The sequence below is a fragment of the Maylandia zebra genome, linkage group LG6 (genome assembly GCF_041146795.1).
Source record: "Maylandia zebra isolate NMK-2024a linkage group LG6, Mzebra_GT3a, whole genome shotgun sequence".
Taxonomy (NCBI): domain Eukaryota; kingdom Metazoa; phylum Chordata; class Actinopteri; order Cichliformes; family Cichlidae; genus Maylandia; species Maylandia zebra.
In genome coordinates, this window is record NC_135172.1 from 10,144,930 (window position 1) to 10,171,157 (window position 26,228).

The 26,228-nt window shown below is 39.4% G+C and overlaps 1 protein-coding gene across 1 annotated transcript; it reads right to left on the reverse strand.

The window, feature by feature from the left end:
• Positions 1 to 237: 237 nt before the first annotated feature.
• zgc:92360 (arf-GAP with dual PH domain-containing protein 1) lies at positions 238 to 22,475 on the reverse strand. Its single transcript, XM_004571289.4, has 11 exons — positions 22,056 to 22,475; positions 18,995 to 19,125; positions 18,001 to 18,092; positions 13,673 to 13,752; positions 13,474 to 13,586; positions 11,927 to 12,073; positions 10,132 to 10,215; positions 9,880 to 9,942; positions 7,020 to 7,091; positions 4,426 to 4,657; positions 238 to 1,556 (listed from the first exon to the last, which is right to left on the reverse strand). The coding sequence occupies exons 1-11, from the start codon at positions 22,141 to 22,143 to the stop codon at positions 1,528 to 1,530; spliced, it is 1,131 nt and encodes a 376-aa protein (XP_004571346.1). The 5' UTR covers positions 22,144 to 22,475; the 3' UTR covers positions 238 to 1,527.
• Between the last annotated feature and the right edge of the window lie 3,753 nt (positions 22,476 to 26,228).

Genomic DNA, 26,228 nt, shown 5'->3' on the forward strand with positions numbered 1-26,228 from the left:
TACACAGTAACCAAACCTCATCAATGTTTAGCCTAATGCTTAAATGTAAAAGTCATCTATTTTTTCAAAACTTGCATCACATTATTTTTACACTTATTTATTTTACTTTTACTCATAAGTACCTCATCCTTAGTGAAATATTTGAAGAAAGTGATGGTGTTAAGCTCTAACACGTCACTGCAGACATAATTAAAACAGTTTAATGGTTAAATAAAGACACACAAATCTATGCGGAGATCATTTGACAACATTTTAAACATTTCTTTTATTCATGGTCAGCAACAATTTCATATTCTATGGCAGCCATAGTCAAGCATATGCTTAAAAATGCACATATCAACATAGACGAGTACCTTTTAACCAGATGAAGGAAGCGAAAAAAGAAAAAATGTCAACTCAAATGTCTGATTTGGGGGTTTTTTGACACTGATGACAATGTAGACAAAATAACTTAATGGCATTCTTGTCTATTTTAAAAAAAGATTTGAATATATATGCACTTTATGCCACATGAAGGAGCTGTTACACCATCCAAGGTTTTGTTGTGTTAACAGCTTTTCTGCAAACCTGCTTTACTGTCTTTCCAACAGATCTTTGACAGACGACTTTAAAAATATATACATTTGTGTTTGCTTTGCTTGCAGAATAGATGATTAAAGAAATGCCTAAGTACGTTATATTGCTTTTAATTAAAAGAATAAAATTACAAAAAACAAAAAACCCTACACATACCTCAGTTTGATTGTACCCACAGTAACTGGATGATAAATGATATGTTCCTGTTTGACTATGTCTTTTTTCACAGCAGACATTTGGAATTATCACAGTACCAAAAGCACCAAGCAGTAACTGAACAAACCAAGTCAGAAAATGAAATTCAGGTGTCATTAACTGTATAATTTTCACCTGTGATTTTCTCACTGTGACATGTCAAAATGTCTTTAGTGAAAACAGGCACATTTGACTACCTGCACCTCATTAGTGTTACCCAATCATTACAACACATTATACTTAATACAAGAGGACCAAAGCAAATACTTCTAACTTTGAAAGTGTTTTTTGTTAGAATATATGTTTGACATACGTTTAATTCTACTGTCCCTATTTTGTACAGCAGTATTTACATAGCATACCACAGGTCCACGAGAAACAATGGATAGTATTATTTTGTTTACATAGTATTTTATATGGGCAGTGGCCACCATGACCATGAGCCCAAAGAATGCATTTGTAAGTTAAAAAAATAAAAATATTACAAATTTGGTTGAACCGTAAGTAATTTTATCTTACCACTTTCACCAATAAAAGCTAATATCATTGACAATACAATGGTCTTATCAGTCATTACTTTCTCTTATTTGCATTCTTAATATCCTGTCATCCCATTTGAATTATGAAGTAAGCTCCAGTGTGACCACAGTAACAAAGAAGCTGAGACTCCAGGTCCGTGACGCAGAAGCGAAGCAGGTCTTTTGTCGCACTGGTCATGAACTGAGAGGGGAGGTGGTTCTTCAGGCTTCTGATCCATCAGTGCTTATGCCTGAATGTGGCCTCCACTTAAAAAAAAAAGAAAGTCCAAAGTTAGGAAAGAAGATGTTCAGTTAACCCATAAAGACCAGTCAATTTGTATGACTGGTTTTTGTTGGTATTGTCATTAAAACTTTGAGTTGTTGACATATGTAAACTGCCATGATGTACTTTATGTTCAGCGCTAATTAGCATGTATGCTAACACGTGCCCCAAGAACACAGTAAATATGCAGTTATTATTACTGTCAGTCAGTTAACACGACAACACATCTACTTATTAGACTACTAATGTTAACATACAAACTTTGGACTTTAAGGAAAATTCAGCTTTTTCTACACACTTTGGCCTTTCATCAATATATAAATGAGAAGTCACTCAAAACTTTATAAAAACTTGTTGACATCAGACAGTGCACCATGTTGTATTATATATTTTATTATATTGTATTATTGTATTATACTTTGGTTTTTCTTGGTTGTGCCTGATGCTGCTTTTTGTACTTTTGTATGCATGGAGATATTTTCAAAAACAAAGCGGAAAATCACTGTTTTTAAAAAAAAATACCCATGTATGTGTATCCATAAACTAGAAGGATACATTTGTGGAAATGAGTACACTAACTAGTGTGTTTGAAACTTTCATAAATGAAATGCTAGAGTATCTGTGATATGCACAAAGCTTTTTTACTAATACTAATATTTCTGAGGATTTTGTTTTTTACCTTCTTTACACAATTTATGTAAAGAAAACACAATTTCTTAAAATGAAGGCTTGGTCCTTCTCAAGCTGTAAAATCAAACACTAGCAAATAATGCCAAAAAGTCTGATGTGGCAGACTGGAACAATAATTTCGGACCAGAAAAGTTAAAAAAAATTTGGCCACCATGTTTATTCAAATACAAAGTTGATTTAGAAAAATGATACAAACCAATAAGCTTACCTGAAAACTGTTTCTAAAACTGAGATGTAAAAGGGATGCAAAATAATTAGTCTACTCTTTTTATGAGTGTCTGGGAAGCATTCAAGCATCAAGGAAAAGCATGTTAACAGTCAAATTAACACAGAAATTGAACAAAGGCTATAGCAATGTACCTTTAACAAAATAAGTATGTACGATTTGGCAGGTGTTTTTGAGGGACCCGTCGCTGTCCATCTATCCATCCATCCATGCATTCATCCATGCATGGATGAAGATGCCTGAAGCACCTTGTTCAGGAGGCATCCATGAGGCTTCCTAGTCAAATACCCAAACCAGTCCACATCCTTTAGATCAGGGGTGTCAAACTCAAATAAACAGTGGGCCAAAATTCAAAATGGAACAAAGTCGCGAGCTAACATTAATATTTATTGAAAAAAAAATCTTCCTCCAGATATAAGAATGAATCTTTTCTTATGGACTCAAATAAGTTTTGCTGAAAAACTGAATATGGAACAAGCAAAGCATAATACTAAACAATATATATATATTAGCTGTATAATACCAGTAGGCCAGCTCTAATAGTAATTTGGTATGGCTTCGCGGGCCAAATGTAATTAGGCTGCAGGCCAAATTTGGCCCGCAGGCCAGAGTTTGACACCTATGCTTTAGATGTAGAAGAGAAGAATTCTCTCTTGCATGACTTAACTCATCATCCCATCTCTGAGGTTGAGTCCAGCCAACCTTCACAGGAAACTAATTTCCACAGCTTTTATATGCAGTCTCATTCATTCAATCACTACACAAAGATTGTGGCCATGGTTGAACATAGATCAACTGGTAAATTGCTTTCACCTCTTTCTTCACCATAACAGATTACAACCTTTGCATCATTGCTGATCCTGCACCAATCTCTCTGTCAGTCCACTCTCCCTTCACATGTGAATTTGGCCTGGAGTACTTCCACTTGGACAAGTAACTCATCTCAGACTTTGAGTGGGTACTCCACCCTTTTCCAGGTGAGAACTGTACCCTTGGGCTTAAAGGTGGTAATTCCCATTCCTGCCACTGTACACACGGCTGAAAATTGCCCTAGTGTAAGCTGATGAAGCCACATAATGAAACCAACATAAACACATCATCCTCAAATGGTAAAGATGAGATCCTGAGGCTGTGATCAAATGCTTTCTCTAGATCTAAGTCCTTCTCGAGCAGTCTGGCATAGGCCTTCTTTGGAAGGCTGAGAAGTGTGATCCATGCAACCCTCTGGTTACCCTTCTCAAAAAGGAGAGCCATCACCCCCAGTCTGCCAATCCAGAGCCACAGCCCCAAACACATTTCAGAGACATGTCAACTTAAGACAGGCCCACAACACCTAGAGCCTTAATTAATTCAGCACAAATCTTGTTAGGTGGACAAGATTGGTGTCCATCTGCATACAGGTTTCTGTTCAGTCCCATTACCCACTGCAAAGCTACATTACATTGACTTAGCAATGGTGGTGCAGATTTGGTCCGCTCATACTTAGTGTCCCCAGTCTCCCTCAGAAAGCTAACGTTTTGTTAGGTGGGAATTGAAGATTTCACGAACTGTGGCCTCTGTTTTAGCTCCCAGCTCAAACTCACTATACGTTTGGGTAAACCACGCCTGTCTAGCATCTTCCCTCATCGCCTGATCCAACTCTCCATCAAGTGATAATGATTTGACAGCGCAGCTCCATTACTTCACCGAATGTCCAAGATACATGGCCACAGATATGACTGAAGATCTATAATTACAAAATTGATTATCAACCTAATCTATCCCAATCCCACGTGCACTTTTGAGCACCATATGCTAAAACATGGTGTTTGTTACAGACAAACTGTAGTTGGTGCTGTAATTAATAACGATCATTTAAATAACATGAAAAGCCATTTGCAAAAAAAGAAAAAGCAATAAATAGAATTTTAGTCTTACTTAGAATATAAAAGTCTTACTTGTATATTCCTGTGGGGACATCTGAGCACTCATGATATCATTGAAGTGCTTCAGCCAGTCCTGCTGGTCACTTTCTGTCTCGCAAGTAAACAGAAAGCAGCGGTCAGGTGTTTGTATGGTGATACCATATTCAAAGGCACCATTGCAGTGGGTGCCAGCAGGCAAGCCGGAGGAGGCACTGTAACCATAGTTCTTGTTCCCAAGGAAAACTTCACCTTTGGCAAAGGCATCCTTCACGTAGAGAATAAGAGAAAAAGAAGTCAGCTGTATAGACTTGTCATCATGTATATGAGAGTGTTGATTAAGAAATACACCCCTTATTTCTTTGGGAAGTAGGTGCAGCATTTTTTTTTAAAATGTGCACAAACATACATTGAAATACAGTATTTAAGGCAAAAACAGAGTTTCTACTATTCTAACAAGCTTGAAAGTCAATATTTCTATTCATTAACAGCCTGAAGTCTCTTAAGAATTCTCAAAGCTTTATTGTAATATCTTTATTTTCACTGCTTTTTGTTCTGTTATCTGATGAGGCGATTCCACATTGCCTCAGTGTTGAGAACCAGACTCTGCGAGGAGACCAGTCAATGACTAATAGTGTTCCTTTGTGCATTGTGCCAAAGAATGCCTTCTTGATAGCCTCATTTACACTGTGACCAGTTTTATTGAGGCTTCATCAAAAAGTAGATGGTTCAGCTGAAAGGCCAGATGCATGTTTCAGGTCCTGCATCAGATCTTGTTTTCTTGCTATTCCTGAACAACATGACTTTCAGATGCTGTTCATCTACTGTAGCTTGCCGCTTCGTCTTTTGTCAGGTTTCCTCAATTTCTTTAAGGACACACTGCACACCCGGTTGAGATATGTCGTGTTTACACCTAACAACTCTTAGTGCAAAAGTACAATATCATGCTTGTCAAACTGTGTTATCTGTGGCTTTTTTATGGGTTCAGTTAAAGAAATTGGAAAAAATCTTGTGTTTATGTGACAGGTAAAAGTGACTGAAGAAATGTGGTTCTCTATAATGAGTGGACACAAAGTTAGTTCATCCTATGAGTTAGGCCTTTTTTATGCTTGAATGATTCAAATGTAAGACTCTGATGGTCAGGTACAAAGACTGGCCTGAAAATGAGTGAAAAGTTCAAAGACATGCTATGAAACACCCTCAGAAAGCCGGAGAACTATTACTCAAGATAATATATAAAGAAATGTGAAGTTACTAAAGATTTTGCACAGTACTATAGGACAATAATCTGCTATCCTATAAACCAAATTATTTATTTTAGTATGTTATTATGATTCCAAATCGAAACGGTTTGTAATACTGTGTAACCAAGCATTTGCCCCACAGTAACAATATAAAGTGTAAAACAATGATTATATTTACACCTGGTCACTTTCAAGTGTTTGTGTTGTAGGTTTCAGTGATTCGTTTTGGGAGCAACAGTGATAAAGTGGCAATGTTTGTTATGTGAAAATGCAAAATTGGAAGAATATTTCAAATTTAGTTTATTTCCTCTTTTTTCTCTTCAAAATAAAAGCTCATTATTATCTGCATGTTTTCTTTTCTTCATCATCTTATTTTTTCCTCATCACCTATCTAAGAACGGGCATTTTGCTTCGCTTTTGTTTTTAAAGCTTTGCATTCACACAAATACAGCCTTTGAATTACGGCATAATGCTTTAAGGAAAGCATGTGGTAGAGGCCAAGGGAGTAAAATGTGCATCTTTCAACTGCAAGACATTCAGTTAATTTGCATATCTTAGCCACTTTAGGAACCCCAAGCCATCACCAGAAGTTTTCTGAAATGAAGCTGACCCTGTTTCAGATGCTTTGTTATGGGATTTAACATCACGATGGCTCTAAAGCACCTGAACTAAAAAGCAGCAAATCATTTCAGCCTCAGTTCAAAGCACTTGAACTGAGGCTGAGGAAAATTAGCATTTTTACTTAAAAAGTGTTTGAAATGTGTGATCTTGTGTCAAAGTTTGAGCTTGTAAAATATGGTGGTTTAAAACTACCATGTTTTGCAAAGCTCACACACACACACACACACACACACACACACACACACACACACACACACACACACACACACACACACACCTACACACACACAAGATTATCACTAGACTTCCTCTTTCTTTCATCTTCTAGATTTCCTTGTCTCTCTTGGGGTAAGTTGGACAATTCAGGAACTTCTATACGTCTATAATTATTACACCTTTCCACTGAACTATTGCGTCACCAGCAACACTTAGATAATCTGCTTTGGTTATCTAATGTTTTTAACTCAGACTTGGGCAATCTGAGCTACCCCCTCTTAAGGTCTTTGGCCAAGTCTGTATGATAATAAAATTGTCTGTAATCATTCAGGATTTTCTCAAACAACATCTCAGCATTACTCAACATCAGCTATCTGATAAAATAGGGTGTCTGCACACAGCGTTGTGTGTAGAAGTGTCAGTGTAGCACATTCCAGGCTGCATCAAGGCACCTCTGTGCTCCACAATTTGTGGTCAGAGTGAACCAACCACATGCCTAAAATACAGCAGTCTTTCAGATGTGTGCAGGTCTTTGTAAAGAAGACATACCAGTGGATCTTTGAAGTACATGAGCCGCCTTTGGTCCAGTGTAAACCAGCGTTTCTTGAAACCTTCTGTTTGCTATGTAGACAAAGAGGCAGACGAGTGAGTAAGACAGACAAAGACTGAGAAAGACTGCACAAAGATACAATGCAGCATTGTGCTTTTAAATAAGAAAAGTGAGTCTGTCCCGTTTGTGTAGTCTTGCAAGACTGTAAGTTCCGACACTTCAAAACAAGGTCTTCAAATTTAGTCCGACCAATAGTCTATGATATGCAATATATAAAAATGGAGCTGTTACTCATTGGAGACGAATCATGTCAGCTGTAAACAAATTTGTATCAAATACAACATTTAAATACTGAAAATTGATGGAAACCGTAAGAGCATGCAATGACTGTTTTTATCCCAACTGTGCAGGGTATTTTACTTTTCATGAATGAGGGGTGTAGCCTGCTTTCGTATCTGTGATTTAGCCATGAATGTGCGTTAAAGCTGATCTCAAGATTTCAACGGTGATATGAAAGCATTCCTTATTGTTAGGCACTTAACATTGTCAAACAGGTTTCCTCTTGACAACTCCCATCTGAATGTTTATCGCACTTCTCTCATAGCACTCATGTTTAATTTGAAAACTTGTCACGGCTGAAACTTTACACGAGTGCTGCATTTTCAAATCCACTGTGAAAGCAGCTATCGAAGAAAAGCGAAGCACGGCACCTTTGGAGAGTTTACTGAAGTGCACAAGCAGCTTGAGCTCTTTTCAAATAATCAGGACGCTCAGGTCCCCGACTGCTGCCAAACTGTGCTCGTAAAAGTGTTTGATATTGTCATTGTGCTGAACAACTGACTGTTCCCTTCTCATTTTGCAAGCCGACTCCTTCCACAAGGAAGGAAATGAATTATGACATCTAGTAAATCAGCCCAACGCAGCAAGTTGGTGCCTTCTTTCATCTCTCAGCCCAACAGACCAAGATTAAACCGAGTGTCTGCGTTTGCATGCCTCTGAATGCAGAGTCGCTCGTTTCGCGGAGGATCAGGTTGCTGTTTCCTGTGCAGGTACTTGTGTCTGAATGATTCCTCTGTGTGACAACAGCTTCCTGTCTGTGCAACCGTGTGTGAGTACGTGCCTGTGTACAAATCCCCTCTTTGCACGTCTGTGTTTCATGTGTGCATTTGACACCTGGGAATTTAGTCCAGCCTCAGCTGGAAGCCCTTCATTCCCTGTCGCACAGATGCAAGTAGGTGCTCTCAGCTGCCACTCAGCCTGTTAGGCAGAGGTGAAAGGCAGACGCGCTGACGGCTCAGCTCGTTAGCCTATTATCCCAGCTCCTATTCAATTAACGATGGGAGAGTGAGAGCTGGGATCACTGAAGATTTAAAGGAAGGAACTGTGTCTGACTTGTTGAACAGAAAGTTTGTCTCGATCCTGGTTTAGTACTCAAATTTGGCTGAGGTATTTATTTTGCTAAATTCAATAAATAAGGGATTTTAACATTTTTCCCTTTATAGGTAACATCAGAATTGCCACATTAAGAAGTTATCTATAATAGAGATCTCTTCTAGATTATTTAAACTGAAACTCTTGTTTTAAAGTGGTAACCATCTAGGCACTACAGTTGCATCATTACTACATGACTACTAAAAGAACACCACCTGACATTTGCCGGCTGTAAATAGGATTTTTACCGAGCCTGCCTCTGTGTTAAGATGTATGCATAGCTCCAGAGGAGGTCGTTTCCTGATTCACCACAACAAATCACCTCCCTCCGTCTCACCCTATCTCCATCACCCTCATCTGTCACACTAATAATGTCTTTTTTTATTCATTCTGTCTCCTGCACATACCTCCACCTCTTCAGGCTGTCTTCGACTTGCTCTCTACTCTCACAAACATTATAGTCCACGTGGACTCCTACCTGGCCTGATTTGTCAACCTATCCATCATTACTGCAAACACGAAGGGGCTCAGAGAATATCCCTGATGTAATCCCACTCCTACCTTTAACCCATCTGTCACTCCTACTGTCCTGTGCTGTCCTCACACATGTCCTGCACCAGCCTAACAAATCTCTCCGCTACTCCTGACTTCCTCATGCAGTAGAAGTTCCTCTCTTGGGACCTTCATAGCACATAATCACATGCTTTCTCTAGATTCCAGGAGAGGTCTGGTTATCAGCAATAAATGATGGCTGGATAGCAATGACAAATCTGAAGCCATTTTAAAGACAGATTTAGGGAAGTCCCACACTTGGTCATCAGAGTGTGACATTATGACCATAAGGAGTGCTTCCCAAACCTTCCTATGTGAGGAGGTGGGACTGAGAGTATTCTCGCTATTGCAGAGACAGATGCATTAGGGCGTCTACATAACCTTGTCTGTATCTCTGGCAAAATGGCAGGCTTGCTGATTATGGCTCAGAGAAATGTATATAATTTGTAGGCTGATGTAATGGTATAAAGCACAGTTCCTACTACCTACGTGAGAGCTATTAACAAGTAAAGTACAGTGGATTTAATGTAGATTATTAACCGGGTCTATTGACCCACTGTTGAGACAAAAACTGCAAGCATGTGGTTAAAAAAATAAGAAACAGCAGACACCACCAACACCAAGTATACAGCTCTTCCTTATTTTTAAGTATATTTAGCAAAATCTGCTTTTATTCTTTTGTTGTTCTTGTTTTTTTTTAATGAATTGTAAGGTTTTTTTTCAGTATCTCTAAATCTACATTTTTTGACTTGTGGAAAATATCCCCGTGTGTTTGAGACTGCCACTGTAAGGGTCAGTGGCTGCATTGAGAAATAGAAGGAAATGGAAAGGCTAAATAAAGCAAAAAGAGGTATGAATCCATAAATGTTTACTTGCCCTGGGACCTGTCTTTTCCATATATCCTTCCTTGATAAAGTTTCGGGTAAGTCTGGGTACCAGCTAAGAGCAACAAGCAAAAAGAAAAAACAATGGGATTAAAAATAAAGAATATTATAAGAATATTATTGTTTTAGTGTAATGGAGTTCTACACTTCAGACATAATATTCATGAGCCTGCCTATTAAAAGAAACCTAAAAACAATGTAAATATTTATTTTAAGGTAGGTGGGCGTGCATGTGTGTGTTTACCTCAGCATCGGTTGCCCCGGGAAAGGCCACCTTTAGATAGTGAAGCTGAACAGCACGAATTGAATTAAACCAGTCTACAATCTCCTGAAAGGTTATAGGATAAAAAAGACAGTATTTAGTTCTTACTCTATTTTTCTTGTCGTTGTCATTTAGAAAAGAGGAGGTACATTTTTTATTTTTTGGACCAAATTATAGGAAAATCCAGGAACAGTTAAAGCCAAAAATGTTAACCTCACTGACTATAGGATGATTATCGCCCTCATTATGACATGAAATGGTTTGTCAAATCCAGTTTTGAAGCCTCTACTTTGAGATTTTGCCTTTTTGATGTGTTGAGTCAAAAGTGAACAAGTCTGAAGCAGAGTGTGAGGGGCAAGTGTTTAGCTAATGCTTGCAAGCTTTGTTAGCACCTATCCATTTGTTAAGTCTAATGTCATCAACAATTTCTGGGTCCAATGCTAACTCTGGCAGTAAGAAGCTAGCAGGTGGTTACCTAGCTAGTTTTAACCTAAAGATGATATACCATGTTATGACTGAACTATTTCTAAAGAAAAAAAAACCCCCACAAAACCCCCCTAAAACCTATGGCTCTGCTTTCACTTTGGACATAGGCGAAGAAGACTAAATACCAGCAATGTTTGGAGGATTAGTGAAGTTGGGCTTGTTGGCATATAATCTAAGCTACAACATGCTAAAAAGATGAAAGCCTCTAGCTGAACTGAACAGATGTCTGTCTGTTAGTACAATAACTGTAACTGCATTAAAATTATCCAAAATACACCAACTGAGCACAAATAGTTCAGTTTAGCGACAGTTGGCATATATAATAGCTAGTAGGTAGCTACTGGCTGTGTGAATCTACCTGTTAGCCAAAACCCAAATGAAATAGCTGAGTTATATAAAATGTGTGTGTGAATGTGTGTGTGAATGGGTGGATGACTGGATATGTAAAGCGCTTTGGGGTCCTTAGGGACTAGTAAAGCGCTATATAAATACAGGCCATTTACCATTTAAAACATAGTTGTGACATGTGTACATTTGTTATTATGAGGAATAAAAGCACTATAAGGTTTTATAGCTGTAGAGAAATCAGTAAAACACTTCAGGAAAGCACACTGAAGACAGTTTTACTAGCATTTACCTGTTTGCCACTGTTTACCACGTGGATTTTCCTTCTTTGTACTTTGTATCATTATTTTTTTCAATTTTTATCTTTTATATGTTTTCAGATATAAATATATATATGAGTAATATATGAGTTTTCTTATGCCAAAATGTGCAATATTATGTATAGACTGGAACAATGACTTTCCAAATCAGAAGGGATTTTATGATAGTGATGTGATTTTGCAGGAGACTCGAGTCAGCTACAAATAACTCCTCGGCCTGATGGCAGTTCTGAACTGCTCCATATGTTTCAATGTGGTCTGAGTGACACAGAATAATGGATGCCGTGCTTCAATGTCATCTGCAAATGGATTCCGTCAGCCTGCACAAATTGGTACAGATGGTTTTGTAAAGGTTTGGAGACTCTCCCCCGATGACAAGAGCCAGGTAGTTTCGAACACGTCTGTCTCTGTGACAGATGACAAATATCCGATACCACCTTCTGCTGTTTAAATTAGTGGACAGTCAAGAATACACAAAAAAGCTTTAGATTTTCTGTAAGAAAGGTATTGTATTCATTCAGTCTGAGAGGTTCACACTGCTTCAGTGCAAAATTCCTCACTATTTCTCCTTAGGACTTTTACTACATGCCGATTGATTATAAAACAGCGATTACAGAAATGCAGACCTTGCCATTGTCATGGTAGACAAACATATTTCGGGTGCTGTAGTCTTTGAGGTAAGTAATCTGCAGGCCGTTGGTGTTTCCTATCTTCTCTGGCTGGAAGGTTGCATTGATGCTGTCCACCTTTATCAGTGCTTTGGGCTCCTTAGCCTGCAGGAAACAAGAGGGAAATGACTGTGTATTTGTATGAAATGCAGCAGTTTGCATAGATAGATAGATCTCATAATAAGCCATGGTTAGAGCTGTTTGACCTATTATTTCCACATGTTTTATGCTGTTTAACATAATAATTAACATGATTAATTGAAATATAAGATTTTCTAACCAAGGCTGTTGTTACATGCTCCTGCTATATGTGTAAAAATATGCCTAATGCATCTTGTGGACACACTCTGATAAATTACTACAGTGAAATTAATTTGGGATTCAGGGAGTGAAGTGCTACAAAAAAGTGTTGCTATCTCAAATCATAAATATATAGAGCACATGAAAATCCACTCTTTTTAATCATGTTTTATAGAAAAGGCCTCAGAGATTCCAAAAAGAAATAATCCTGCAATTTTCTTTTGTGGTCTTCAATGACTAAACATTTCTCTCTGGGACAATCACACTTTTACGGTTTTGAACAGGTGTGGTAATAAAAATAATAACTTTTTTTCATCACTGCTTAACCAGAAAAAATGTATATTGATGCAGTGAGTATCTGATTGGCATCACACCCTAAGCCTGTATTTTGTGTTGTGTCACTGCATTCAAAGCTATTATCTACACATCGGTCCGCATCACTGATAACCATCATCTCTAAGACCGACACTAATCCCAGCAAACATGTTTGTGGATGCTGTGCTTTAATCTTCCCTGACTTGAATTTAGATGGGCATCTTTAGAAGCCGAATCTATGTCCGTTCTTTTGTCCTTGCCTTTCACAAAGAACAAATACAGCTATGGTTATTTATGAAAGATTTGACAGTTGATGACAATTTCCCTACTTGGTTTGGGTTTTGCCTCTTGAGCATGATAAATCAGCAAGAAATGTGAAACTGGCTGAGGAGCAGCCAGTTGGAGCTGAACATTTTGCATACCTCAAGCTTTTCCTGAGTTCCAACCAACCTAACAGCATAGAAAATCTAAAAAGAAATCTAATGACACTTTTACCTTTACTACTTCTCACACTGCATGAGATTTGTTTTTTAATTGTTTGCTATAGCATATTCAGCATGGCACCTACTTTCCCCCCAAAAAATATATTATTCCCTCTTCCCCTGAGCTGGTTTACTGTGACAAACAAAGTGCTCCCAGTGCTTCAAGGCCTAATTGGTTTGGGTGGTGTACAGCTTAGTGAATCAGCCACACTGACAGAGAGGACAGACTGTTGGTTAAGCTTGTCTAAGCACGCTTGAATGCAGCAGAGGGTGCAAGTACTTATTTTGCTCTCTCTTGGTAGGTATACATAATTAATAAGAGTGTGTATAACAAAATACTGCATTTGTGTTGTGGTATTATGAATGGGAATTGGTACCTGCAAGAGCCTTGTCATAAAAAATTCTTACATCATATTTGGTAAAATACTTCAGAGTCCCCTCCGTCTCTGAAAGGACAAATCGTCTGCTGAGGAACTGCCCGTTGTCCCGCCCTCTCTTCATCAACATGCCATCTCTTATTCCTGCAGGAAGCCAACAAGGTCAATCATGAATTTGAATTTGTTATAACACAGAGGCGGTTTGTGTCATTATACACCTGTGCACTCACTTTCTTCATAAGTGAAGTTTCCAGGCTCAGAGAACTCCCTCCTTTGGTACTTTGCTCGTATCCACTGCTCCCTCAACACCCTGAGCACACAGATGAAGTGTAAACAGAACTCGCTTGCAAAGCTTGTGCTTGTGCAATAAAAGCACACTAATAGTCCTGTGTATTTTGTGAACAGTAAACACAACACCAAAAATGAAAACCAATTCAGATACACGAGAGACTCACAAAACAGTCCTTTTTAATATTCCTACTTTATGTGAACTGCATGCCTAAACAGTGACATTTAAAGTCTTTAGAAAGATGACTCTGGCAGCATCTTCTTTCAGCTTGTTAAATTGCAACTATCCTGCAGTTATATATCCTGCAGAAATTACATGCAGATTATTGCCTTTGCAAGTAGCATTGCACCCGCTGCGTTAGGCTGATAGACATGAACAGACACACGCCTGAGTGAAAACATCAATCCTGGTCTGACTGTAATTTACTGCATCAGTGTCAATTAGAACTTGCATATGCTACTTTAAGATGTACAGCAACACTGAGCAGGTTAAAGCATCCTAAAAATCTCCAAATGAATACATAAAAGTTTATCGGCAAAATGTTAGCATTTTCCATTAGCAAAATGCTAAGGCCAAATATTGAGGATCATTTTACTCATAAATCATAGAAAGCTATCGAAGGCTTCAGTCACACCAGAGTCAAAATAGGACAGCAACCTCCGCAGCTGGGAATGATTGTGAGTACTTGCAGCTGCCAACTGAGCGCCCAAAACATGAGGCTGCAGGGCTTCAACCACTGAGCGAACATTTGTGGTTACAGGGCACCTGATTTCCAGCCTGTTTCAGTCAGTCTCAGACTGATTACAGTCACTCTCAGATAGGTCTGCAATTAATTGCTATCTAATTTAAAAACAATAAAAGCAATAATGTGTGTGATAGTTCCCACTAGGAGTGTTTATTTATTTGGCATTAGAATGAGTTATCAAAAAGGATGTGCAATCGGCACGCCTGGATGGCTCAACGTTGTGAGCGCAGTGCCAAAACCTTTACTCTGTAATAATCTGTTTGGCACAAGCCCCACATATTCCAAAAACAATAATACCAGAATGTTTATTGAAACACAGCAGAAATGAAATGAAGTTATTTCATTTTTAACCTTAATTTATATTTTATTCCTTCCTAGTTAAATTTACCCTTATTCATAGCCTTTTCCTTTTTTTTCTTTAGGTCACGAGCAGTTGTCCAAGCATTTCACTACATATCGTACTGTGTATGACTGTGTACGTGACAAATAAAATTTGAATTTGAATTTGAAGTTAACGCTGTGTCTGAGGGAGGAGGACAATCCTGACAAAAGATGCATACAAGAATACAGCCTGTTTTCCTTTCCACAGTGAGCAGAGATGCCAGTATTTCAGGCTTTTAGTCACATTTTTACAGAGATTAGTACATAATGAAAACATCTCCCCATCTTTTCTCAACGCAAACACAGAGCAACATTCATCTTTCTTTCAATTCCCTTGAAAAGGCGCATATTACACAATATATGTTTGTAGCTATTAATGGGTCTGTGTTAGTGTGCTACAATAATGTGTAAATGTTGCAAAATGTTAGGGGTGGTTAAATTCATATGTGTAGCATTCGAGTAATCTCGATATAGGGAATGGGACATCGTGTTATATTTACAACAGCAGATATTTGGAGTTTGAAAACTAACAAATATGTGACAATAGCTCTGTAACATGTTTTACAACATCATGGGCCACAGTGAATGATGGCCAGTTTATGGTTTAGCGTTTCACTCAGGAGCGTGGCTGTTCCTCTCTATCAGCCCATCACAGTGCCTGCCTAGACTATGGGATGTGAGACATCAGCCTCATTGCATATTTATACTTGAAAGAAAAATGGTGCAATACTTGGCTCCATTTTGAGCACCAAATTTAGAATTCCCTAGGCAGATATCTGGTTATTATTTAAATAAACTAGCTGCATGTGTTTGTTTATAAATGTATAAATTTGCCCAGCTTAAATCTGGCACAGCCTGTGGCTGAGAAAGTCACACATGACCGTGGATAACCACTGACGACGAGTCCATACCGGCTCCTGTAAAGCGCTACTGACTGTAGATATAGATGCCAACAGAATTCGAACAGAAGGCAACACATTTTTTCTTAGTTAATTGCAGAATAATTGCGAACAGAATGTAAGTGCCAAGTTGACCAGTTCACTTAAAAACTAGCAGACTAACTCCATTTTATTGCCATGTTATTCCAGTTTCACCGTCATCTTGACCCACCAAAGTCAGTTTGACGACAGCAACTGACTATGAGTGGTCTCAGACTTGGACTCCATCTTTAAAGCAACATTTCAAAGGCAAGGAGACTGCAAGAGTTTCAGTAATTTGGTCACAGATTGGTCTCCAGCCGCTATCTTCCACTATATTCTAAATGACATAATGAATTTGCAAAGATCCCACTGTCAAAGGATACCCATGAAGAACTAAGCGCTGTAACATTAGAATCACAGAAGAAAACATATGTAAACGCAGGCGTCTTAAAGATAGCAGCAAAAAGAGTGGAAATAATTTACCACCTATTTAAGAGATATTGTCTGTGTTAGGCTGAGGACAGAGCAATATTTTGGTCAAGAGTAACTGATTCACAGCAGAAAGCCGACAAAAACATAACAAAGCCAAAAGTAAATAAAAGTATTGATGCAACTACCACCCTGCATAATAACTTTATTACATTGATGCAGTGCTGACTGAAACAATTACACAATTCACCGAAACAGATCAAATGGATTTAGACTCTCCACCTACTTTTATTCTATGCTAATAAAAATAAATGCTGTTAGGATTCTCTGTATCCTGTGGATTATCACTGCAGAGCAAAGGCTAGATTAGATAATTACAACCGGTCCAAGAAATAAATCAATTATATATATTATATGTCGCAGGAAAATGACTCAACAGGGTCAAACTAAAGGCTGAATATCTGGCCTGAGTTTTATACATAAGCTAAGTACTGAACTTACTTCAAAAAAGAAAAGAAAAAGACAGCAGCGCTGTAAACAACGGTAGACTGGTGGGTAATAAGCGAATGAATAATACAGAAAACAGAGATTGGAGACAGGAAACTGTTCTTGAAGTATAGAGAGAGATAGAGAGAGAGCTAGCTGTGCATGAAGTGTGATTTTAATAGTCGTGGAAGCAAAACAGCAAAATTCATGACGACATTGATCGAATGTGAAGCGCAGTTTGCTGCTTCTTTTGCTGCTGGCTCGGTGAATTTTGGTTGGAGAGAGACAAAACCTGCAGCTCAGAATCAGCGCAAAAAGACGTAATCACAGCGCGGACCGGACGCATCAGAATCGCTAAGCTCCGACAGCGTGTCCGTCTACGGGCCGCCCGAGAAAGACAAAGCTGATTCTGATGCGCCGGGTCCGTTCTGTGTTTACGTCTTCGTGTGGAATCCGTGTACCTGCTCTCATTTGCTGTTTGGTTGTTGTTGAAATGGTTTTGTGAGCTTTAATCTGAGAATCTGGCGTTTCTGGCAAAACACAGTTATATTTAAAAGTCGATTCAGGATTTAATGAATTGATATCGCTTTATTCAAGCTACTCACCTCCCACTTCCACCTGCACTTTCAACTGGACCACGGCCAATGAGAGAGGTCCCGCCCCTTACTATCTCTGATTGGTTTAGTCCACGATAGGGGCAAAATGTGTGTCTGTTGTTGACCACAGGGAAGATTGCAGATTTTTTTTTTTTTTTTTTGCTACCCGAACAGTTGGTCGCACAGGTGCAACCAAATATTTTTTTTAGTCGCACCACTGAAAAATTTGGTCGCAAATGCGACCAATTTGGTCGCACTCTAGAGCCCTGCAAGAGCTCCTGTAGATTTCAGCCACAGGAAGTGAATAGCTGTTCACTTTACACTGAAAGATTTCAAAGCTGAGCGTGTGGGGATAAAGTGCAACGTAACAACACGTCAGCTTTGCAGGGAAATGAGAACATGGATGTAAACAGTCAGCTCCATGTAAAAGTATTTATTGGGAGGAACCGTTTAAACTGTGTAATTATCAAGTTTATTGCATCCAATCACGGGCGAGTGTTTTGAGCATATCAGTGTTCCCCTTCTAGTCAATTATAGTTAATTAATTATAGTTAATACTTATAGTTTGGCTGGAAAACAGGAGATTTTTCTTTAAAGAAAAAAAAAAACACACTTAGGTCTAAAAAATAACTCATTGCATGCACATTTTTTCCAAAAACCTGTCCAAAATAAGTTATGTAAGTGTGATATATGTGTTACTATGGTTACTCACTGGCAGTCCTTGTGGGTTGGTTTGTAGTAATAGACTGGAACAGCGGCCTCATATTTGCTCTTCATGAGCTCATTGCCATTCTGTGCCATGAACTATGAAAACACACATACATACACATACATGACATAGACATATTATTTGAGGATGAATGACATCTTGGCAGAGCTATAGACAGTTTTACGGCTAAAGGACACATTTTCTCATCTCCTCAGCAGAAGCATTGAATTCCTAGAATAAATCTTCACTGATGTTACTGGGAACCGATTTTAGTTATGGGAAGATGACAGATGTGGCAACTATTTTAAGATAAAGATGTTCAGAGAACCCACATCCTTAATTATCTGATTTCCATGAATCCAGTATAAAAATGTTGTGGGCAGGAATGCAGTGTTTTGACATTCCCGAGGACTGATTTATCATAGTGATTTATAATAAAGCATTTTGAAGCAAAACTCTTGAAGCTAATTTTTTGTCTATTTAAAAATGTGGTTTTTGGTCGTCTAGGTTTGTGAAATGTGTATGTTAGATTCTTCTCAAAGTGAAAAGCCCACAGGTGAGCCCATCAAAGACTTGTGGCATCATACCTGATCTGGAGGCCAAAGCTTCTCTAAGAAAAAAGACTACACAGGTAAGTTCACCTTACTTCACAATGGGCATCGACCTAGCTCTGACAAAAAAAATGACTGGTTTCCATTAAGGATTACAAATAACTGCACAAACAGTGTAAATAAAACCCTCAATTGCTCATTTTAAAAGGTGATATCTTGGTTGGTATGATCAAAAATCACTGTATCATTATTAAGATCGTTTCAGGATACATGGAGATATACATGGGGGAAAAAAAAAACACGAGTACAAAACAAAAAACAACAAATAATGTATAATTAGGCTCTGGTCTAAGCATATAAGGAATAAGGAAACCACTTGGTAACTTTCGTTTCTTGAGAACAGGTGGTTGACCAGCCGTGGCTGGAGAAAAACAAGTAAAAAGAACCTCCAACTCATGGTCCTCCCAGCGGGACAGGGTCAGCGACTTGACCTTGCTGATGTCAGGAATGTTGCGGTGAATTCCAGAGCAGGCCAGGCAGATGAACACTCCCAGGGTGCAGGAGCCCCAATTAGGGTCTGCAGAGAGACAGATGGAGAGAACAGTTACAGTATGGTAGGGCACTACCTTTGTCAGACACAACAGACCGAATCTGAAGCTTCATCAGATATAAGAAAAGAGACAGTATGTCTATATTTGATAAGCTGGATTCACACAGCATCACTGCTCTTTTGTTTGTTTTCTGCATGGGCTTTTTTAAATGACTTGTATGACTTCTTGACTAGCTGTCTGTCAATTTTTCCAACCAATACATTTACTGAAAAATGAATAGAAGCCTTAAGGCTAGTAAAAAACAAACCAGTCCAAAATGCACATTATTCTTACATTTTGAAAGCTAAATTTAAAAAAAAATTTATTTTAAAAATCCAGGTTAACGTCTTTAAGTTGTCTTCTGTGGAATGTTTTCATACATGATTTTCATTCTTCCAGCTTGATAATTTATGTTTTATCTCCTTGAGATTTAAACGTAGCAAACAACTTTTAATGCATCACTGCTTAATAGCATAAGAAGATGGGGCTTCCTTTTCATTTTTGTTGTGACAGAGATTCTCAGTATGCCAATGTGCAGACTATATTTCAAGGTACCAACACAAGCTAGCAGTGCGTTGCTACATTTTAATAGTAATTTAAAGATTAACATAGCCACTGTGATGTCACCCTGAAAATCTATGGACATTTGATGCCCCAGTATTAGTGTTTTAGCCTTGCCATGTAGTTTTTGGGGGGTTTGGGACAAGAAATAATCTAATTTGGGGGCGCTAAGTTAGCTAATGCTAGCAGACCTTGATTAGCAAGCTTCTAAGTATATGTGTGCTTTTCACAGGTACACACATCTACCTAAGTAACAGACAAATAAAGAAAGAAAGAAATCAAAAAGCACAAAATATAGATGTAAGGTTCAGTTCAGTGACTCAGATTAGCAGAGGTAAAGCCTAGCAGCCAGCTATTAGCTACAAGAGCCTGTGTCAGCATCCACTTGTAATCTCAATGTGGCCACTCTTCAACTTAATCATTAAGAAAATCTAAATACGTGAGCTATTAAAAATAAATAAATAGAATTTGCCACCTTTAATTTGCTAGGAAAGAAAATTTACAGACCCAAACAGTCCTTTCTTTTGTGCCAGACTGTAGACATTGTTTTACAGTCATATTTGGCTCTTTAAATACTGTAAATTTAGGCAGAGTTTATGTCGCCTATGTTTAATAGGCGACATAAACTGCAAATATCAGCCAACACCTGTTGCAAGACCTAGACAGCTGACAGCTGGAAAATTTGAACATATAACAAACCAGTTATCACTACAACATGCCTCACACTTAAGGCTCACACTAAACAGGAGAAAGCATTTTGTCCAAATCAATACAAGCCTTATGTCGGCAAGCATATTGAAATCTCTGAGCTTCCAACCAGATAAATGGTACAAAGCGACAAGCCTGAAACCTATAAGGGCAATTTATCTGCCTCACCTCTAAACTCAAAGATACGAGAAACATTTTCTTTGCTCTGGCCACACCTGTCTTATCTTTCTGAGAACCTTTCGAATTTCCTAGTAACCAGCGCGAGGGAAGCTTGGTCTTATCAGTATAAATCACAGATGTCTGAGCAATGAGGGCAGTGTTTAATTTCCCAACCATAGAAGGCAGATTGGAATACAATGTGCCTGGCTGGTTAATACTCATGCCTAATTTTTTGCAATGTTTCACAATGGGCAGACACAGCAGAGTAAAACGAAACCAGCCCACGTGCGCACGGGGCATCAGAAACATAAAGGGATTCCCTTTAGTCTCTAAAACTGAGGACACATAGTAAATATGCTTGAACGTAGCCAGAGCCGATGCTGGGAATCGGTAAAACCTGTCTTTGAGCAAGGAAGTTCCTCTCCAGCAATGCATGCCTGGCTTCTCAATAGTTTTTTTTTTTCACTATACAAAGATTAGGAAGCGAGATACTATCTCTCTTACATGTCTCCAGGGCATACATTCAGTGATTATTTTGGTTTTTTTCCTTCTGATGTACTGAAACACATTATGTGCTGTGCATGACGGCTCTCAGCATACTGTAACACATACAAAATGTAGTGCCAGCATGTTTGGGCAAAAATAACTTTGTGCCATTTTAACTGCCACAGCAGGTTATTTCTTCACACATGGATAGCTTGTATAACCTAAACTACTGCTCCACATTCCACACACTGACTAGATAATCTGTCAATCACGGAAGATGGCCTTACAGGCCTTCAGTTTCTCTTGGTTTTCTCATAGATACCTTTATATTTGCATCATCCAAAGGCAGAGGCCAGAGGTAATTATTTACCTACATTGTCTGCTGATCATTTCTTAGCACAAATAATCAGCCTAAAAATATATTTAACAAAGAAAAGTCCATTACAACAGCCCAAAAGAAAACCTATTGTTATTATTATCATTAATTATCCACTATCTACACATCTTATATACAGATATGGCCTCTTTATAATGGAGTTCCCCATATGTCCCCATTGTGTAAATAGTTTCTATTAAAAAACCTATAACCAACTAAAACAAAAAAGATCACGAAGAAGCCCTCCACTGCTGAGCTCGAGTGGATAAGGGTGTGTGCAGGCCCTTGTACTGCATGTCGAGACATGATCAGCGCTGAACTTCTCTTCTCTTGGCTCCACCACATCGCTTCACTGCTTCAGCTGCGATCTTCTACACCTTCAGGGAAACTCCTCCCTCCGTTCCTAACTCACCTTGTTACACTTACAGTCAGAACAGCGCCGAGCATGCCTGGAACCCTTTGAAATATGTTAAAGGTCTAAGCAAGCATTTAATCCTATGCCGTAGTGACTGTAGCATAAAACGAAGGAGACATTAAGGTGCACTTTAAAAAACGGCTTTATCAGCAACGTTATCATAGATCCCGCATAGTCTGACTTTCCACTTTCTTCCCCCCCCCCCAACCTACCTGGTGCGCCACAGTCTGCGCAGGCGTCATTTCCAGGCTTCTGCAGGATCTCTCTGAAAGCTCGGGTCGATCTTTCATTTGCGGACATTTCAGCGAGCTGATCTGTTATTCCTCCGCTTTCAGAGAGCGGTAGAGACTGGGTTGGGGCGGCGAATAGCCAAAAAAACAGGGAAAGGTGTGTCTGCTTGGGTTTCACGCCCCTACTCGGGGTGCGGACAAGTCCGCACAGGTGGCCTCCTCAGCGCAGAGGTATGCCTCGCATTGAAGGGGATGAAAAAAGAAAAGAAAGAACGTGAACTTCAATGTCCTTCACAAAGTTTCCACAGCAAAAAGTCCCAGTATCTCTCTTTGTTTGCTGAGCCCAAAGCCCACTAGTGGCACTCTTCAGGTGCGTCTTCAGTCTGGGACTGGCTGAGCGGAGCGGATGGCATGAAACTCTACACTAGGAAGTGAAATACAGAGGTTGTTGAAACTTGCTTTTCCGCATAATTCGAGGTTAGATTGCATACCGCACCGGCGCCAACTACACAGGGCTTATTCACTTAAAAAGCGCCTGTCGGACTATTATAGGCCTACCCGGTGAATAATGATAATGTAAATCACTGCAGATTTGGATCTGATGTCAAGTCAATACAGAGTCAGTATTGCCGATACTAATAATGGCAGCTTATGTATGGAAAAGCAATGTGTTGTGATTTATGAGATGAATCATCATTAACGTATCAATTCACACACATTTTAATGACCAATAAATCACTGTGATTTTTCCAAAATACTGAGTAATACAACAAAACACACAATTCAGCTTACATGGAATATAACTGTGCCTGTCTCTAAAGGGTCTTTGGGTCAGCTTCTGTTGTTTAAATCTGCTATAGGCAGTAAATAAAATAAACTTGACAGTTAGCACGAAAAGGTTCAGGCATTTTTCATCGCGCATGTTTGAGGCATATCTTTTCATTTCCAAAAAATATTGATTTATTTATTCAGTGGGCTACATACTGAACCCCTAAAATACCAATATCGTAAGTTGGTATCAACACTATTGGTAGTTGGATCAATCTGCGGACTGTAGTTTAAATGTATATTAAAGCATGCTGTTATCTTTACTCCAGCATAAAAGAGTAGAGATAACAGGATGTGGTTAGAATATAGGTTTTGGGTTGTTAGTGCACACAGCAAAGTGCAGCTGATTTTAACACCTTTTCACCTTCTAGATAAGTGTTGTCTTGTCTCTGACAGGAAACACAGAAAGCAGGAGTTTCGAACCATGATTCTGCCCCTTTATTCTATTTAAGAGAAGACGATACAAAGACTAAGTTTGTGGCAAGTGGCTATTTGGGGGAGGGGGAGAGGGGCTTTTGACTTTGTTCAACAGATCTTCATATGTTTAAAAAAAAAATAGAAAAAAACATAAAGATATGTGTAGAATTTGACCAGACCCTCATTAACCACCAATGGTCTTCTCACTCATGTTGTTGCAATTGAATATCGGAAATTTCTGCAGCCAGGTTTGGTAAAAGGTAAGCACCAAAAAGCTGTTAAAGCAGACAGTCTATCCCCACATGTGCAAATTAAAAGTCAGCAACAACATGTGCATCTAATATTTATATATGGGACACATTCATCATTGCATCCATTTTGTTTTATAGCTTATTGTAGCTCCGTATTTGGCCTGTAGATGGCAACAGCTCACTACTCTTCTGCACATATGAGCACCAGGATGCCTCCTGTCAGTGCTGCACCTTTGTAGCCTCATATAATGTCATCAAATATCACTCTCCTACTCTCTGGATCATAGAGAGTGTGAAGCCCTGCTAGATGCTTAGGCTAGTGGGAGGGTGCCTGATTACACGACTAATCAGCACCTCGGTAGTCTTCCCATTACTTCCCAAGGAAATGATAATCTGTAGAAATATAATGGCAGGAAACAAAAAAAAGTTCCCTTGCACCCGAACGTTCACTCTCCTAATTTGGTTCCCTAAGTGAGACAGATAATGGTTAGGCCGATTTGACAGTCAGTGAGGGTTTGATGTCATTTTGCACTGGCGGATTTTCCCTGTGACAGCAAAAGGCTAATGCCCCTTTACCAAGCTCATTTGTCAACACCACTCCAGCAGTGAGTCGTTTGTCTATTTTTCTAATGCCTCAGTCCCTAAATCTTCTTTTTCTTCTGCCAGTTGTTGAGTTGGAATCTGAAAGCTGTCAAGTTTTGGGTTTGCTTTGCAGCAGCAAATTGATTTGGAGTAAACTTGGTGTCAGTGAAGGACAAGATGTGTTGAGGAACAACTTCAATCAAATGTTTTTTCACAGATAAAAATTAATTAAGGAGATGATTTTGTTATTGTGAGTGAAAGCAGTGACAGTTGTGTCTCGTATCTGTTATTTTTATGTTTGATACCTCTTTGACCCAGTCACAGTATAGTAAAGATCTCTGGAGTTATTTGTGATTTGTCATTGTATTTTATACAACAGTGTTTATTACTTGTACTCTTTCCTTTTTCCAAAAAGGAGTTGACAGAACACCATCTCCATGAAAATACTTGCTTATTACTTCTTTAAAAATTCTTAGTTTTCATCCATCCATCCATCCATCTTCATCCGCTTATCCGAGGTCGGGTCGCGGGAGTAGCAGCCTAAGCAAAGAGGTCCAGACCTCCCTCTCCCCAGCCACCTCCTCCAGCTTGTCCGGGGGAATACCAAGGCGTTCCCAGGCCAGCCGAGAGATATAATCTCTCCAGCGTGTCCTGGGTCTGCCCCGGGGCCTCCTCCCGGTGGGACATGCCTGGAACACCTCGCCTAGGAGGCGCCCAGGGGGCATCCTTGCCAGATGCCCGAACCACCTCAGCTGGCTCCTTTCGATGTGGAGCAGCAGCTGCTCTACTCTAAGCCCCTCCCGGATGGCCGAACTTCTCACCCTATCTCTAAGGGAGAGGCCAGCCACCCTTCGGAGGAAGCTCATTTCCGCCGCTTGTATCCGCGATCTCGTTCTTTCGGTCACTACCCACAGCTCGTGGCCATAGGTGAGGGTAGGGACGTAGATCGACCGGTAAATTGAGAGCTTCGCTTTTACACTCAGCTCCCTCTTCACCACGACTGACCGAAGTTAGTTTTCATAAAAAGTTAAACATTATTATCATTATTGTTAATCTCAAGTTGCATTATATTACCAAAATTATTCACTTGGCTGCCTTCACACACATGAACCTGAGTAACATCCCACCTTAGTTCATTTACAATGACAGCAGCCCACCTTTTGCAGCTACAGTGGGGCAAAAAAGTATTTAGTCAGCCACCGATTGTGCAAGTTCCCCCACTTAAAATGATGACAGAGGTCAGTAATTTGCACCAGAGGTACACTTCAACTGTGAGAGACCGAATGTGAAAAAAAAATCCATGAATTCACATGGTAGGATTTGTAAAGAATTTATTCGTAAATCAGGGTGGAAAATAAGTATTTGGTCACCTCAAACAAGGAAGATCTCTGGCTCTCACAGACCTGTAACGTCTTCTGTAAGAAGCTTTTCTGTCCCCCACTCGTTACCTGTATGAATGGCACCTGTTTGAACTCATCATCTGTATAAAAGACACCTGTCCACAGCCTCAAACAGTCAGACTCCAAACTCCGCCATGGCCAAGACCAAAGAGCTTTCGAAGGACACCAGGAAAAGTATTGTAGACCTGCACCAGACTGGGAAGAGTGAATCTACAATAGGCAAGCAGCTTGGTGTGAAAAAATCAACTGTGGGAGCAATCATCAGAAAATGGAAGACATACAAGACCACTGATAATCTCCCTCGATCTGGGGCTCCACGCAAGATCTCATCCCGTGGGGTCAAAATGATCATGAGAACGGTGAGCAAAGATCCCAGAACCACACGGGGGGACCTGGTGAATGACCTGCAGAGAGCTGGGACCAAAGTAACAAAGGTCACCATCAGTAACACACTAAAACGGCAGGGAATCAAATCCCGCAGTGCCAGACGTGTTCCGCTGCTGAAGCCAGTGCATGTCCAGGCCCGTCTGAAGTTTGCCAGAGAGCACATGGATGATACAGCAGAGGATTGGGAGAATGTCATGTGGTCAGATGAAACCAAAGTAGAACTTTTTGGTATAAACTCAACTCGTCGTGTTTGGAGGAAGAAGAATACTGAGTTGCATCCCAAGAACACC